Genomic DNA, 18,009 nt, shown 5'->3' with positions numbered 1-18,009 from the left:
TTTGAGAAACTGGATAAATGTAAACACCATTAACTTCAACAGGGAGACAAAGGCAGCAGTTTTGGGGGAGGAGGGTCTGGAAAGGAGGGCTGTGCTTTGATGAGGTTATACTTAGAGCCTTATGAGCTACCCAGGAGGAGGTATCAGGTAGGCAGCTGGTACATGCACATAGACTTAAGGCTGGAGATGAACAATATAAAGATGGAGTCCTGGGCACAGAGATGGCACTTTAAGCCATAAGACCCGAAGGGGTTACCATAGAAGAATGTAGAGAGGGGTCAGGCTCCAGGCTCAGGCCCATTGACTTCTAGAATTCAAGCAGATGAAGGAGTTCCTGTCATGGTGCAGTGGGTTAAGAATCAGACCGCAGTGTCTTGGTTGCTTCACAGGGCAGGTTTGATACTCAGCTGGGTGCATTGGATTAAAGGATCCGATGTTGCTGCAGCTGAGGCTTAGATTCAGTCCCTGGCCTGGGAACTTCCGTATGCTGCAGGAATCTGAAAAGATTCTGAAACTCAAGCATCTGAAAGGAGACTGGGATCCAAACTGCCAGTTGGGGAGAACCAAGGGGAAGAGTTTCAAGGAGAGAAGAATAATCTGTGAGAAATGCTTCTGAGAGGTAAAGCAGAAGATACCGGAAGAGACCTTGGATTTAGCAACATGGAGGTCACTCTGGTGACTCAGCAGGGGGAGAAGAAGGTTGGGAGAGAGTGGGTGGAGATGGGAGAGGAAGTGGAAGTAGCAACCACAAACTATGACATTTGATCGCAATGGAGGGTAAAGAAATGCAGCAGGGGCTAAAGAAAGAGCATGTATTAATCATGTTTTAATTTTCTGTCTTTTATTATTTATTTGTTTGCTTTTTAGGGCGGCACCTGAGGCTTATGTAAATTCCCTGGCTAGAGGGTCAAATCAGACTACAGCTGCCGGCCTACGCCACAGCCACAGCAACACAGGATCTGAGCTGTGTCTGCGACCTACACCACAGCTCACAGCAACGCTGGATCCTTAACCCAATAAGTGATGTCAGGGATTGAACCTGCATCCCCATGGATAGTAGTCGGTCTAGTTACTGCTGAGCCACAATGGGAACTTCCGAATTTTCTCTCTTTTGTGATGCTTTGACATCCCGATGTAAGGAGAGACTAAGGGTCCTTCCAGGGCTAGCTAAACCCAGATGTGGCAAACAGCTGGCCTGAGAGCATGCCTTTCACATGCAAATTCAAATCCAAAACCCACACTTTCGACTCTCTCCTTCCTTTATCTAACTCTCAGCACCAGCCAATATTTTCCCAGCCCTAAAATTATCCCAGGGCCAGGTACCAGACAATAAGAAATCATTCCTAAGGCGCAGAGGCTGCTGAATTATTTAAACTATCCAGTTCTAAACTTGCTCAAATTGTCTACCCTGCTTGCCCTTTCCTTCCCAAGGAGATCGTAAGAAAGTCTCCTGGCCATGCTTTCCCCTCACTTCTGCCTCTCACTGGGCTTCCCCACTTGGCCCTGCATGGTGTGGCCCACCTCCTCCTCTCAGGAATGGTAAGTGATAAACTTTTTTTTTTCTTTATCTTTTTTTTAGGTCCACAACCATGGCATATAGAAATTCCCAGGCTAGGGGGTGAATTGGAGCTATAGCTGCCAGCCTGCACCACAGCCACAGCAATGCTAGATGGAGTTGCATCTCTGACCTATACCACAGCTCAGGGCAATGCTGTATCTTTAACCCACTGAACAAGACCAGAGGTTGAACTCGAATTCTCATGGATACTAGTCAGGTTCATTACTGCTGGGCCATGATGGGAACTCCCATAAGTGATAAACCCTTCCTTCAAAGTTTTCTCCATGTCTGTCGTCTTAACCATACCTGAATAAAAAAAATCCCAGGTAATGAATCAAGACAGGGTGAGTCAAAGAAGGTTTTCATTTCTTCTTGTACTTTTACCTTAGTTTAATTTTGTCTTTTTAGGGCTGCATCCACGGCATATGGAGGCTCCCAGGCTAGGGGTCGAATCGGAGCTGTAGCTGCCGGCCTGTGCCACGGCCACAGCAACTTGGGATCCGAGCTGTGTCTGCGCCCTACACCACAGCTCTCAGCAACACTGGATCCTTAACCCACTGAGCAAGGCCAGGGATCAAACCCGAAACCTCATGGTTCCTAGTCGGATTCATTTCTGCTGTGCCACGACAGGAAATCCTGTTCTTGTACTTTTAAAGATAGGAGATATTGGCACATGTTTATATGCCCCTGAGTCAGTCTAAGGAGGGAATTTCTTTTCTTTTCTTTTCTTTTTTTCTTTTTTTTTTTCTTTTTTTTTTGGTCTTTTTAGGGCTGTACCTGTGGCATATGGAGGTTCCCAGGCTAGGAATCAAAGTTGAGCCATGATGGGAACTCCAAGGGAGGGAATTTGATAATGCGAGAGAAGAGAGTGAGGGGTGCAGTGGGTAAGAATCCAACTGTAAAGGCTTGGGTAGCTGTGGAGGTGTGGGTTTGATCCCAGCATGGGGCAAGAGGTTAAAGGATCCAATAGTTGCGGCACCGGCTGAAGTTGGGGTTCAGATTCAGTCCCTGGCCCGGGAACTTCCATGGGCTGTGGGCGAAGCCATGAAATTTAAAAAAAAAAAGTGAGGTTAACTGCAATCTCAATGGTGTGTACATGTGCCAGAATGTCAGTGAACAACTTCAAAGAGTATTATGCCATTATTTTAACATTTACTGTTGTTATGATTTTAAACCCTGTAACACTGTCAACCAAGCATCCATTATTCTTTTTTTTTTTTTTTTTGCCATGCCTGCAACATGCAGAATTTCCCGGGCCAGGGATGGAACCTAAGCCACAGCAGGAACAACGTCGAATCCATAACTGCTAGTCCACCAGGGAACTCCCAAGCATCCATTAGTAAAAGATGCTGCCAAGGACAGGTAATGTACCTGAAAATCAGTTAAGTTCACAATGGAAGTCAAATGTGATTAATATCACAAGAAAGGTAAAAAATATGCCACAATTCACTACTCTATTAATCTATGGGAAAATGTCCTCGTTTCCAAGTGCCTTCCAAATTCACCATGCAGCCCTGTGGGATGCCTTTCAAAAGGCTAGAGTCGGGGTGCAGGACTCAGATACAAGTCTCTGAACCCAAATATGAAAATGTTTATGGGGGATGAGATTTGGTTTTCTGTGACTCTAAAACCAAACGTTTATTATATAGTATATAGTATTTGATCATACAGGATATTATGCCAACATGTTTTCCTTCCATAGAAGTAGTATTGCCATTATTGAAAATGGACTCCAGTTAGAGCTTATCTTCTGTAAATGTAATTCTAAAAATACGAGGAGGGAGTTCCCCTTGTGCCATAGTAGGAAATGAATCTGACTGGTATCCATGAGGATGCAGGTTCAATTCCTGGTCCTGCTCAGTGGGTTAAGGACCTGGTGTTGCTGTGAGCTGTGGTATAGGTCATAGATTCGGCTCGGATCTGGCGTTGTGGCTGTGGCTGTGGCATAGGCCGGCAGTTGTAGCTCTGATTTCACCCCTAGTCTGGGAACTTCCATATGCTGCCAGTGAGGCCGTAAAAAAACAAAACAACATAAAAACAAAATGAACAAACAAACAAAAAACAAGGAAAGAGAATGATGTTGGCTGCTCTGCTTCCCTAAGGGACTCTAGGAATGTTTATTCCCAAGTGAGTTTCCTACTTATAAAACATCTTACTTTACAGTATTAAGCACCTTTTAACAAACACAAGATAATTTCACAGAATGTTTTTTGTGATTTATTATGAAAAGTAAACAAATGCCTACACTCTGAGCCTGTCCTTGGCTTAGAGGTGATCAAGCAGTTGACAGCAAACCATCAATGATTACATAAAATATGACAGACTGGTGAGTTCCCAGCATCACCAAAGTGGATGAATTAATTTACGTGACAGACACACCCTAAGGTGATGCTCACTGAGCATAATCCTCTCTCCTTGAGTTCAGGCAGAATCTGTGTCTTGAAACATGGCAAAGGTGATGGTATAGTCGATCCCATGGCTTTGTTACATTATCTATGACTCCACCTCGTGGACTGGGGACCATCACTGTTGTCCTTGAAGCCAGCTGCCCTGTTGTAAGAGAGCAGGTGGCGGGGAACTGCAGGCAGCCACTTGCAGCTGAAAGCAGACTCCCGCTGACAGCCCAGCAAGAAAAAAAGAACCTCGGTTCTATAACTGCAGGGAACTGAGTTCTGCCAACAACCCGGTGAGAATGCAAGGGGACCCTGAGCTTCAGATAGGAACCCAGACCAGCCAATACCTTGACTGCAGCCTTGTGAACCTCTGAGTAGAGAACCCAGCTCAGCTGTGCCCAGATTCCTACCCAGGGAAGCTGAGATCCTAAATGTATGTTGTTTTAGGGGGGAGGGGGAGAGAATGGGTTGGATTGGGAGTTTGGGGTTAATGGATGCAAACTGTTGCTTTTGGAATGGATTAGCAATGAGATCCTGCTGTGTAGCACTGAGAACTATGTCTAATTACTTATGACGGAGCATGAAAATGGGAGAAAAAAAGAATGTATACATGTAAATGTAACTGGGTCACTATGATGTACAATAGAAAAAAAATTGTATTGGGGAAATAACAAAAAATTTTTAAAAAATAAAAAAAAATTTAAAAAAATGTATGTTGTTTTAAACTGCTAGCTTTGTGATAATTTGTTACACAGCAACAGAGAGCCAAGACAACTGAACAGATTGTATTGTAAGCCCGTGAATAAGGGACTGTGGGGAGAAAAACAAAATCTGTGCTGGTGCCCCTAGCAAGTACATGACATGTTTTATCCAACAAAGTATCAGCCTGAAGACAAAATGTTAATGTTTATAAAGAGTAAAATTCCAATGAATGAGAAATAATAAATCCTTTAAATAGACTTCTGAAGATAATCTAAATTAAAAGGAAAGCAAAACAAAACAAAACAGTGAATATCCTTTTAAAACCAGTGCTCAAGCAAACCAATCTGTAACAAAACTATTGAGTCACATAGAATCATGCCCGAAAATGAAAGCATACAGCATTATCATCCTCTAACCCCACTTATTCAATATTTATATGACAAACATTTATTGGGGCACTACTATATACTGGTCACTGTTCACACAGTGGAGAAAGGAATGTGGGAATGAAGAGAACATAAGTCACATCCTGGCTTCTACCAACAGTATATTGCAGCTCTTGATTTTAGCTATAATTTGTTTTTCCAAATTATGGAACACTCTGCCTTCCTGAACAAGGAATCATTTTATTTTATTTATTTATTTTTGGAGTATTTGCTTATTTTTTATTAGCATATAAGCTGACTTACAATGTTATAGTAGTTTCAGGTATACACCATAGTGATTCAATATTTTTATAGCTTCTACTCCAAAGTTATCATAATATATTGACTATATTGGAGTTCCCACTGTGGCATAATCGCATCAGCAGCATCACTGGAGCACTGGGATATAGGTTCGATCCCCAGCCAGCACAGTGGGTTAAGGATCCAGTGTTGCCACCCATGCAGTGTAGGTTGCAACATGTAGCTGGGATCTGATACCTGGCCCAGGAACTCCATATGCCACAGGGCGGCCAAAAAAGAGAAAGAAAAAAAAAATTATATTCCCTGTGTTGTACATTATATCCTTGTAGCTTACTTATTTTATACCCAATAGTCTGTACCTTTTAACTTCCCTTCGCCTATTTAGCCTCTCCCCTCTGGTAACTACTAGTTTATTCTCTGTATCTGTGAGTCTGTTTCTGTTTTATTTTTTCAGATTCTGCATATAAGTGAAAAATACACTATTTATCTTTTCCTGTCTGACTTATTTCCTGAACAAGGTATCATTTCAAATTACTGAGAAATTTGATTTAGAAATATATTCAAATAGTGGTGGTGGATATACAACACTGAATGTACTTAGTGCCACCAAATTGTACACTGAAAATGGTTAAAATAGTTAATTTTATTTATGTAAAGTTTACTGAAATAAATAAAAAATGAGCTCCCCATATTTATTCCTACACAATTTTAATAGAAAGAAACTGTAAATAACCTAGATACTTTTTTTTTTTTTTTGTCTTTTTGTCTTTCCTAGGGTGGCACCCACGGCATATGGAGGTTCCTGGGCTAGGGGTCGAATTGGAGCTATAGCCTCCGGTCTATACGCCAGAGCCACAGCCACAGCAATGGGGGATCGGAGCTGTGTCTGCCATCTAGACCACAGCTCATGTCAATGCCGGATCCTTGACCCACAGAATGAGGCCAGGGATTGAACCCGCAACCTCATGGTTCCTAGTTGGATTCGTTAACCACTGAGCCATGACGGGAACTCCCCTAGATACTTATTAACAGAGGATTTGGAAAATAAATTGTGACATACCTATTAAAAAAAAAAAAAGTGTATTCAGAGATCTTAGCCCTGTGAAATAGTACTTCTTGAAAAAGTGTCCCCGAGAGTGACAATGATTCCAATATCTCAACAAAAGCTAAAATCTAATCCCCTTAACTATTGTCATTTCTAGAAGGATTATTTTAGCTGGCAGAAACTGTCAATAATATTATGCACCTCCTTGGAAACAGACATAGGTACAGAACAAAAATTTGAAGACATGTTGCCTACCCTGAGGAAATAAAACCTTGATGGAAAACCTAGAAATTCACAGAGGCTTTCAAACTCCAGAAAGGAATGCAGCCCAGGAGTCAGATGTCCCTGGCCTTTTACAATAAGCTTCTCTTTAAAAGTGAAACTGGAAGAATCAATCCGTAGTGGGTGCCATCAATTATCTAGTCATTCTAAAAACAAACCTACAAAAATCGAAACAAAAACAGCTAAGTAAATGGGGGTTGAGACTGTGTACTGTTACCCAGGAAACAAGGAATGTTAATTTAATACAACACAAGAAAAATTCTGCAGGACTTGAATAAAAGAGCAACCTTTAAATGAAATAAATTCAAGTCTGTGAAAAGCTCATTATAATGTCCTTATTTCCTAATTTGCCCGTGGATCGGTCACAATCAACACTACTGCTAAATTTCTTACTTGAAACCACAAAGATGGAGTTCCCACTGCAGCGCAGTGGAAACAAATCTGACTAGTATCAGTGGGTTGGGGATCTGGCACTGCTGTGAGCTGGGGTATAGGTTGCAGACACGGTTCCAATCCCTCATTGCTGTGGCTGTGGCACAGACCAGCAGCTATAGCTCCAATTCGACCCCTATCCTGGGAACCTCCATATGCCACAGGTGCAGCCTTAAAAAGCAAAAAACAAACAAACAAAACCCACAGAGATGAGACTCTCTCCTGAGTGGAAAGGTGAAATAACTTCTCACTGCTTGTTCCAATAAACTCAACCCCTTTGCAGGGCATTTGAGTCTCTTTACCAGAATCTCTCTGACCTCCCTCCTGTGCACTTGGGGAAGTTCTACCCTTCTGCCAAGATAAGACGCTGATAGGTTGGCCTGTCCCAGCCTGGATTCACTACTCCCTTCTCCATTCTGTTTTTTTTTTTTTTCCCTCCATTCTGTTTAAAGCGTTTACCATGACTGGCCTGGGATTCACAAAGACCTCAACTTATTCATTTTAGAAATTCCAGGCCAGCATCAGCATACTTGGCACACTAACTGAGCAAAGATTTGTTGAACTGAAATGAAGGAAAGGTAGAAGCTGGAGAGGTCAAACTGGCAGAGCAGACACGAAGACTTTGAAGACAGAGCTTTGACTTAAGTGGAAGGGTCAAAAACTAGGGTGAAGAATTGCTGGGCTCCACAGTCAAAGATGGGAGCAGAAGTTAAAGGCACAGAGCTCAGCTGGGAGCCCCTCTTCTTGGTCTCTTTAGGGCCACACCCACAGTGGTCACTCATCCACTCTAGGAATGAAGGAAAAGTGGTAAGGGGCTTTATAATGCTACAATAAAAAGAGAGACAATCAAAAAGGATAAAGGCCAAAAGACACTAGATTTGGGCTGGAGGAAGGGATGAATAAAGGAGAAAGTTGTTTTCATAAGAATTAATACCAGTGAGTTCCCGTCATGGCTCAGTGGAAATGAATCTGACTAGTATCCATGAGGACAAAGGTTCAATCCCTGACCTCGCTCAGTGGGTTAAGGATCCAGCATTGCCATGAGCTGTGGTGTCGGTCACAGACGTGGAGGCTTGGAACCGGCGTTGCTGTGGCTATGGCGCAGGCTGGCGGCTACAGCTTCAATTCAACCTCTAGCCTGGAAACCTCCATATGACGTGAGTGGGGCCCTAAAAAAACCCCAAAAAACAAAACAGGATCCTGTAAATCATTGGAGTGCTCAATCTGAAAGTGAAATTAGTGTCTCAAGACATTTCTGAAGAATAGACAGTAGAGAGGAGCCCATGACTAATTGAGCTTTCTTCTTCTTTTTTTTTTTTTTTTTTTGGCCATACCCTCAGCATATGGAAGTTCCCAGGCCAGGGACTGAAACCAAGCTGCAGCTGTGACTTATGCCATAGCTGTGGCAACACTAGATCCTTAACCCACTGCCGGGCCAGGGATTGAACCTCTGCTTCGGCAGTGACCTGAGCCCCTGCAAAGACAATGCCGAATCCATAACCCGTTGTGCCACAGTGGGAACTCCTAATTGAGATTTCTTCTGATGCAGGACCAATACCTTAGAAAGGCTGGAATACTTGGAGAAGTACTTATACAAGAAATAGAATAAACTTCATGCTCACTCCTTGCTTGGCAAGGACTTCAAGGCCATGCTCAATTAAACAGCACCTAAGGCAGGCAGTCACCCCACTGAGCCCCCCTTTGAAGGCTGAGAACCACAGCACATGCACTCTCGGCAATATGGAGGTACCCAGGCTAGGGGTTGAATCAGAGCTGTAGCTGCCAGCCTACACCACAGCTCACAGCAACGCTGGATCCTTAACCCACTGAGTGAGGCCAGGGATTGAACCTGCATCTTCATGGATGCTAGTCAGATTCATTTCTGCAGAGCCACAACCGGAACTTCCACACCACATGCTTTCATGCGCCACGCCTTCCCTGCACACGTGACAGCCCCAGCCTGGAAAGCTGTTCCTTCTCTGCCTAGGCAAAGACTCCTTCAGACCACAGTCATCTCCTAGACTCGTCTGTCTTTCAGCCTTGACTTCAGCTGATTCTAGTGTCCCATGGTACACACTGAGCAAGCTCTCATCCTGCTGAGAGGGAGTCTCCTTTGCCCTGGCTGATTCTTCATCACCCTCTCTCTACTCATTCTCCAGTGTGTGATTCTCCTGAACGGTGAGCTTTTGGGACTCAATGCTGCATCCCCGACCTGGCATAAAATGAAGGTCTACTGAGCACCTGAGATTAAATTCATGAGAATGAACTTTATTTTTTTGGGGGGGGGTTTCACTTTTTTCTTTTAATTTAAGTATAGTTGATTTACAATTCTGTATTAGTTTCAGGTGTACAGCAAAGTGATTCATATGTACATATTATACATACATACATATAGTATATATATATGCTTTTTCTTTTCTTTTTTTGTCTTTTTGCCTTTTCTAGGGCTGCTCCCTCGGTATATGGAGGTTCCCAGGCTAGGGGTCCAGTTGGAGCTGTAGCCACCAGCCTACACCAGAGCCACAGCAACGTGGGATCTGAGCCATGTCTGGGACCTACAACAGCTCACAGCAACGCCAGATCCTTTACCCACTGAGCGACACCAGGGATCGATCCCGCAACCTCATGGTTCCTAGTCAGATACGTTAACCACTGAGCCACGACAGGAACTCTTCTTTTTCTTTTCTTTCTTTCTTTTTTTTTTTTTTTTTTTTTTTTGTCTTTTGTCTTTTGTTGTTGTTGTTGTTGTTGCTATTTCTTGGGCCGCTCCTGCGGCATATGGAGGTTCCCAGGCTAGGGGTTGAATCGGAGCTGTAGCCACCGGCCTACGCCAGAGCCACAGAACGCGGGATCCGAGCCGCGTCTGCAACCTACACCACAGCTCACGGCAACGCCGGATCGTTAACCCACTGAGCAAAGTCAGGGATCGAACCCGCAACCTCATGGTTCCTAGTCGGATTCGTTAACCACTGCGCCACGACGGGAACTCCCTCTTTTTCTTTTTTTAATGGCTGCACCTGCAGCATACCTGGGCTAGGGGTGGAATCAGGGCTGTAGCTGCCAGCCTATGTCACAGCCACAGCAACGCTGGATCTGAGCCACAACTGTGACCTGTGCTACAGCTTGCAGCCAATGCCAGATCCTTAACCCACTAAGCAAGACCAGGCATCAAACCCACATCCTCCTGGACACTATGTCAAGTTCTTAACTTGCTGAGCCACAACAGGAACTCCTATATATGCTTTTTCAGATTCTTTTCCCTTATAAGTTATGACAAAATTTTGAGTATAGTTCCCTGGGCTTTATAGTAGGTCCTTGTTCGCTATTTATAGATGTGTGTATATATTAATCTCAAACTCCTAATTTGTCCCTCCCCTACTCTCTTTTCCCTTGGGTGGCCATTAACTTATTTTCTATGGAGAATGTACTTTAAAAAACATCTTCTGAAGCTTTAGTCCAACTGTCTAACCTCCCACAGCACTGGATCACCTCCCAGCTCCCCTGAGCTGGAAGTAATGTCATGTCCCAGGAAGCCCCTGGGAGCTCTGCAGAAAGCAGGGAGGGCGGCAGGTCAGCATAAGCATTCAAGAGAATAAGGCCAAATCTCCACCAGCCACCCCCTAGCTGTCTGACCTCAGGCAAGTTCTTACTCATTCAGGTCCAGTTCCTCATCTAAGAAACTCAGTGAAACAACCCACTTCCTAGGGTTACTGGGAGGCTTAAATGAGAGAAATCATGGCTGCTGCTGTCATCATCAACCACTGAATTCTGACAGAGGCTCTCAGTAACTGTCCCTTAAATGACTGAGTGGTACCTGTTAATTTACTAAACTTTTCTGAAATATTCTGCATGTTGTTTTACTTACTGATAAAACCACTTCAAAAGGATTTTTTCTGTGATCCTAGATAGCTTCAGGAAATCATTTTAAAACCGACCCAATCCAACTCTTAGGAAAAGTACATCAAGAACAGCAAAGACTTTCCTTTGGCACTAGACCAAGCCAAGCTAAGCATGCTAACCCAGGGGCAAAAATAAAACCTGCAAGCAGGCTAAGAAGGCAGACTGCCAGGCACCAAGTTGAATGGTATCTACAGAACCTCCTTAAGAGTGATGAAAAGAAAAATTTCAGCTCAAAGATTCTACTTCCTGGGTTTAGACTAATAGATCCCCTCATGCTAATGCTGTCTAGCTTTAGGAAATCCCAACCATAAATTCCTTTTCTGACTCCTTGCATTCTTTGATGGGTGTGCTGAAAGCTAAATGCTCACTGATATGTATTAACATGTATACTTCTATTTTTTCTTTCTTTTCTTTCCTTCTTTCTTTTCTTTTCTTTTTTTTTTTTTGTATTTTTAGGGCTGCACTGGCAGCATATGGAGGTTCCTAGGCTAGGGGTTGAATCAGAGCTGTAGCTGCTGGCCTACACCACAGCCACAGCCACATGGGATATGAACCATGTCTGTGACCTACACCACAGTTCATGGCAACGCCAGATCCTTTAACCCACTGAGCAAGGCCAGGGATCGAACCTGCGTCCTCACGGATGCTAGTCAGATTCGTTTGCACTGAGCCACAACAGGAACTCCAACGTGCATACTTCTAAGGACCCACATTCCCATAGTTAGTATTCCAGAAGTACTGATTGAGGGGCATACCATACAGTTGACAGTGTGTGCCTTGTTATTTTGGTTCTAAGGGTAGTCAAATTATGTCATCAACTCCCTTTAATATTCGGAATCAAATCCATATTATAAGTAAAGTCTGAAGAAATACTAGAGGAATTAAGAAAGCCATCCAAATTTCTACTAGTAGAAAATACCTAACAAGTCATATATGTAAAAATCAAATTTAAAAAAGTTCAGAAAAATCTTTTTTTTTTCCTAAAGGAAAGCTATGAAAACCTTAATTGTACTATGTGCTCTACTGCCTAAAAGCCAACTTATAAATATAATCTTTTTGGAGTTCCCATTGTGGCTCAGCGGAAACAGATACGACTAGTATTCATGAGGACTAAGGTTCAATCCCTGGCCTTGCTCAGTGGACTAAGGATCCAGCATTGCTATGAGCTGTGGTGTAGGTTACAGATGAGGCTCTGATCTGGCATTACTGTGGCTGTGGTGTAGGCCAGCAGCTGCAGCTCCAGTTTGACCCATAGCCTGGGAACCTCCACATGCCTCGGATGCAGACCTAAAAAGCAAAAAAGAAAGAAAAAAAAAAGAAAAAAAATTTCCATTTGTCAAATTAACCATCTACTAGGTAAACTGATTCATGAACACTGAAATAATGACACACTATCACACCCCCTTTTTTTTTGCTTTTTTAAGACCGTGCCTGTGGCATTTGGAAGTTTGCAGGCTAGGGGTACATATAATAGGAGCTATAGCTACCTGCCTATACCATAGCCACAGGAAAAGCTCAGGGTGACCTACACCACAGCTACAGCAATGCTGGATCCTTTAACCCACTGTGCCAGGCCAGGGATGGAACCCACATCCTCACAGAGATGTTGGGTCCTTAACCTGCTGAGCCACAGTAGGAACTCCCAAGTCTACCAGGTTTTGATGAATGGCAGCTTCCGGGCTCCAGGGCACCTAACACCTAAGGATTCTCAAAGGTGTGGTACACAAACATGCTGTGGGGGTGGTGGGGGTGGGGAGGAGACCCAGAGCTTGTACTAGATTTTCGAAACTACCCATGATCCAAATACTGGTTAAGAACTCTGGGAGTTCTTGTTGTGGCTCAGTGGTTAACGAATCTGACTAGCATCAATGAGGACACAGGTTCGATCCCTGGACTTGCTCAGTGGGTTAAGGATCCAGCCGTTGCCGTGAGCTGTGGTTGCAGACTCGGCATGGACCCTGTGTTGCTGTGGCTGTAGGCCAGCTACAGCTCCAATTTGACTCCTAGCTTGGGAACCTCCATGTGCCGCGGGTGTGGCCCAAAAAAGCAAAAAAAGAACTCTGAGAGAAGAACTTTGGAGCCTGACAATCCTGACAGAGCCCTTAAACCTCTCTGATAATCTCATAAACATCTCATAAAGGTAGTCAAAAGAAACAAATGAAAAAAAAATACGTAAAGTTCGAAATGTAAAATTTATTATTATAAACAAAAATCAGGCTATGCATGATAGAGCAACATAATCAGAAAATCCTTGGCAAATGAGAGAAAAATTTCTGCCTTCCTGGCCCCATGTAAGAAATGAAGGAGAATGTGATCAGTAAAACGTCCAAATGGGAAAAGCCCTCTTCTCCAGGAAAAGCTCAGAGTGTTGCCAAAGAAGGTCAGAAGATCATTCAAAGAGACTGGTTAGGAGTTCCCGTTGTGGCGCAGTGGTTACGAATCCGACCAGGAACCATGAGGTTGTGGGTTCAATCCCTGCCCTTGCTCAGTGGGTTAATTGATCTGGCATTGCCGTGGCTCAGATCCCTGAGATGAAAAATTCTTTCCTGCTAGCCAGGTGAGCTAAACTGACTCCAGGGGCTATGAAGGGGTCAGCAGGGCACAGAGAGGGGGCCAGGTCAGAAAGACTTGTAAATGCCTCACCCAGTAGGCTGAGCAGGAAAGACACAATCTACTTCTCCACCCAGGTTGCTAATCTACCAGGCTGCAGCGTTTACAGAGAGGAAAAGACCCACCCAAGCTGTGTTTTCTCCAGGGTAGAGTAAGTGGCCCACCTGAAGATTAAAGACTGTTGTTGGCACTTGGGTGACTTTATGGGCCTTGAATTTATCTAAAGGCTAAGCAAGAAGTGGGGCAGATTTGAAGTTTCTCAAGTTTCAGAATAAAAAGCTCCAGGGGTCGTAAACCAGGAACCAGTGACCCAATAGCTATGTTGTCAAGCAAGGATAAAGCCCCACTATTTAGTTTATTAGCCTTAAAAAAAAAAAGAGGAGTTCCCGTCGTGGCGCAGTGGTTAACGAATCCGACTAGGAACCATGAGGTTGCGGGTTCGATCTCTGCCCTTGCTCAGTGGGTTAACGATCTGGCGTTGCCATGAGCTGTGGTGTAGGTCGCAGACACGGCTCGGATCTCGTGTTGCTGTGGCTCTGGTGTAGGCTGGCAGCTACATCTCCGATTAGACTCCTAGCCTGGGAGCCTCCACATGCTGCGGGAGCGGCCCAAGAAATGGCAAAAAGACAAAAAAAAAAAAAAAAAGAAAGAAAGAAAGAAAAAAGAGTTCTCTTTGAGAATAGCAAGAAGAGGTGACTGACTGCATTCCATTCTAAAGCCTATCTAGGGAAGTCTAGAATCTTAAGAGATTGCTACAAGAAAAAAGGACCAGCCTCAGGGCTGTGCTGGAGTGATTCGTTCTTGAGGAAGGTCACATCTGAGCAGAGCTCACTCCTTAAGCAGCTCCCATCCTAGGACAGAAGGAACACAGGTACCTTCACAAGCACCCAAAGCACTGCCTCTGTGGTTCCTGGGTGTGAAGAGCCCATTTTCCTACTCCCCTAGCTCCTACCATTCCTTCCAGAAGGTAAGTGTCACAAAATTTTACTGAATGCCAGGTGCCAGGCATTGTGCACAGCCCTGGGAATACAAAGGAAAGCATAGCAAAGCCCTTGTTCTCAGACTGGTCAAGCAGACAGGGCATCACCCTCTGCTGGCCCAGATCATATGTGCCAAGAACTACTCATCACATCTATTATTGTTATTACTATTATTACTATTATTTTGCTTTTTAGGGCCACACCCATGGCATATGGAAGTTCCCAGGCTATGGAGTGAATTGGAGCTGCAGCTGCTGACCTACGCCACAGCCACAGCAACATGGGATCTGAGCCTCATCTGCGACCTACATCACAGCTCATGGCAACGCCAAATCTTTAACCCACTGAGTGAGGCCAGGGATTGAACCTACATCCTCATGGATGCTAGTTGGGTTCATTACTGCTGAGCCATGACGGGAACTTCCCAGTGCACCTATTATGAAAATTACTTATAAGTTAGTCTCCCACACACCCTGAGTTACTTCTGAATGTGCTCTGAGAGGGCAGAGAATATCTTAGCCATCTTGGTTTCTGTAGCAGCACCCAGCACCATGCTCTAGTGGGGGTGAGGGTGGGGATGGGGGTGGGGGTGTGACACTCTTAACTTTCCAGAGAGAGGCCATAAAACTACAGAAATAGTTGACATTCCACAAGAAGCAAAGGAAAGAGTGTTTGAAGAATGAATGCAGGTCATATACAGATTTTACTTTGCCTCCTCCTTTTTTTGGGGCTGCTGTTCACCTGGCTTTGCAAGCCCTCCTCACTAGAAGTTTCTAAGAGGCATAGTCCACACCATCAGACCCTAGTCCCATCTACCTGGATCATCCCTTACACCCAAACAGGTCCCATTCCACAAGGCCTTGTCCTCCAAAAGGAGGTCATTCAGTGCTTTCTTTCTTTCTAATAATTCAAACAGGTTCCAAGCACAGTGGGGTGCTCTGTGAAGCCCATTCTACTAATCCTGGCTCACTAACAAGTGGTGGGTGGGGGTCAGTGAGACAGGTGGTCTTAAAACCCCTGTTTTTCCCACTGCAACTGAAATAAAATCCAAACCCTTTCCTGAGACTTGCAGGCTCCATGTGATTCAGTTCCAGACTCTCTCCACTCTACAGGACTTTCTGTCCCTTGGCTCTCCTTTCTTTCTGCCCTTCCCACCTTGGCGCCTCTCTGAAGGTGCTGTGCCCTCTCCACCTGGCTTCCTACAGCTTACCATCCCTTTACTTAAAGCTGTTCTCACAACTTACACTTATTTTTGCTACTTACTTTTTCTTCCTCAAACCATGAGCTTGAGAGCAGTGACTATGTCAGCATCCAGCTTGGTGCCCTGCACTTAGGGTCTAATTAATATTTGCCAAATTAATAAAAAAAAAAGGGGTCCTCCATTTCCCCCACTAACCTTTTGTTTTGGGTGGTTCCCACACCAAATCACCTCATCTCTTCATTCCTGAATCCCATTTCCCACAACTCATTCTCCATTACCTACCCTCCCAAACTTTCCATCCTCATAAATCCCACTGATCCATTTCCTCGTTCATCCTTCACAAATCGCATGTGCGCCCATTTCTTAGCCCTAACACTCCCTCCCCAACACTCCTCTTCCCCCTTACATTCCATAAACTTTCCATCCACAAACTCCCCCTCGCCCCAAGACAAACGCCTAAAACCCATCACCCACTGCTTAGCTCCATAAGCTCCCTTTCAATCCGTTTCATTTTAACCGGGTACATCCCTTTGGCCTCAGAGCCAAAGGACCTTTCCGTCCTCCTCAAGCCCTCCCCCCTCCACATGTGCCCTCCCTCTCTACGCCCAGAGACTCACCCCATCTCTCACCCTGCACCCTCCTCACCCCTCACGGCCCCAGCCATCCCAGCCCTGGCCCTTCCGCCCGCCCCCTCAATAAGCGACTTTAGGTGACTCCCGCCCAGCCCGCGCAGCACCTGGCCTGCGCCTCGTCCAGGCTCTGGTCGGTGATGGCCATGATCTGTTGCAGGACATCGGCCGTGTCGGAGTCCGGCGGGGGCGAGGGCGGCGGGCGGCGCGGGGCGGAGGGCGGCGGCGGGGGGTGCGAGGGGTGCTGCTGGGCGTCCATGAGCTGCGGGGCCGGGCCGGCACCTAACCAGTAGCCGCCGAGGTTAGAGAGCTCGCGCGGGCGCCCTAACCAACTGCTGCAGTCTGTGAGCCGCGCGCGCGGGCTTAGGCCCCGCCCACCGCCGCCTCCAGCCAACCGCAGCCAGCCCGGCGACGGCGCCCCACCCCAGGGACCCGCCCTACCATCGCCGCCAGCCAACAGCCGCGGGCCAAGCCGTCGCGCCCCGCGCACGAGTACTCCCCTAACTGCCCCTCTCAACCACCCAGGACATTTTTGGGGGGTTGCCAAGGCAACGACGCTTTCCACTCCCACCTTCCTCCAGGCCCCGAGAGCGCAACGTTGGCTTTGCTCTTCCTCAGAGACCCCCCCCACTTCCCACATCTCTGCCTCCTATACTCCCTCAGAGCAACCATTCCTGCTCAGAGACACTTCTCACAACCCCCGCAGCTCCTGAGAGCCCTCCTTTCCCAGAGAGCCCCAACATCCTAGAGGCCCTCAACTCTCCTCAGAGCCCCTACTCCTTGGGGACCTCACTTCTCAGGGCGCCTCTCTCCCCCAACTCTTCCTCACAGGCTGCCATGTCTCAGAGCACCTCACTCCTCACGGATCTGCACATCTTAGAGTCTTAACTTCTCAGGCCACCCCTCTTCCTCCAAGACACCCCTTCCTTCTCAGACTGCACCCGCCATTCCTCTCAGAGCCCCATCAACACCCCTCATTCATCTTCGGAAGCCCTGAGCCCCAGATACCTCCTCAGTCAGCTAATGCTCCCCTCAGCCTCAGTCCCGTCAGGTGGGTGACTTGGGCTCCTGGCCTCCTAGCTCCCCCTCCCCTGCCCCTAGTGTTCCATTTTCCATTGGTTGGGGGTGGGCATGGGAACGGGTATGATGAAGGTGACTGGGAGGTTAGAACTGAGTCATGTTCTCAGCTGCAAAAGTCAATTCTATTCATTTTCCAAGGTCCAGCTTAAGAATGACCTCACTTATTTGTTCATTCTTTTGCTCTACAGCATATTCTACTAGCACATGAAGGATGCTTTCTGATGACCTACACTTGGATGTACCCCAAATCAGAGGGAATCTTCACAGGCCTTTGTTTTTAGTTGTTAGGACTTCTGGCATCAGGGAAGGATTCTTGTGCAAGAGAAAAGGAACAGATCGGGCATAAATCATTTCTCCAAAGACACAGGACCTCCTAGAGCCTATCTGCTCTGAAGACAGAGTCCAGATGCAGGCTCATAAAAGGACCTCAACTTCCTGGGAACCCTTCAAGACAGGGTCCATATTCTTCCCATTGCTGTTGGAGAGGAAATGCAAACTCCAAACGGTATGA

General features: G+C 45.7%; 1 protein-coding gene across 4 annotated transcripts in view; it reads right to left on the bottom strand.

Moving 5' to 3' along the window:
* Positions 1–17,692, bottom strand: part of PBX4 (PBX homeobox 4) — a 60,854-nt gene extending 43,162 nt beyond the window's left edge. For all 4 annotated transcript variants that reach the window (XM_021083419.1, XM_021083420.1, XM_021083421.1 and 1 more), the window contains exon 1: positions 16,526–17,692. In XM_021083419.1, the coding sequence (XP_020939078.1) occupies positions 16,526–17,058 (533 nt within the window). In that variant the 5' untranslated portion in view covers positions 17,059–17,692. The remainder of the gene's footprint in view (positions 1–16,525) is intronic.

This window comes from Sus scrofa, chromosome 2, assembly GCF_000003025.6.
Source record: "Sus scrofa isolate TJ Tabasco breed Duroc chromosome 2, Sscrofa11.1, whole genome shotgun sequence".
Classification (NCBI taxonomy): Eukaryota; Metazoa; Chordata; class Mammalia; order Artiodactyla; family Suidae; genus Sus; species Sus scrofa.
This window is presented reverse-complemented; position numbering and strand designations above follow the sequence as displayed.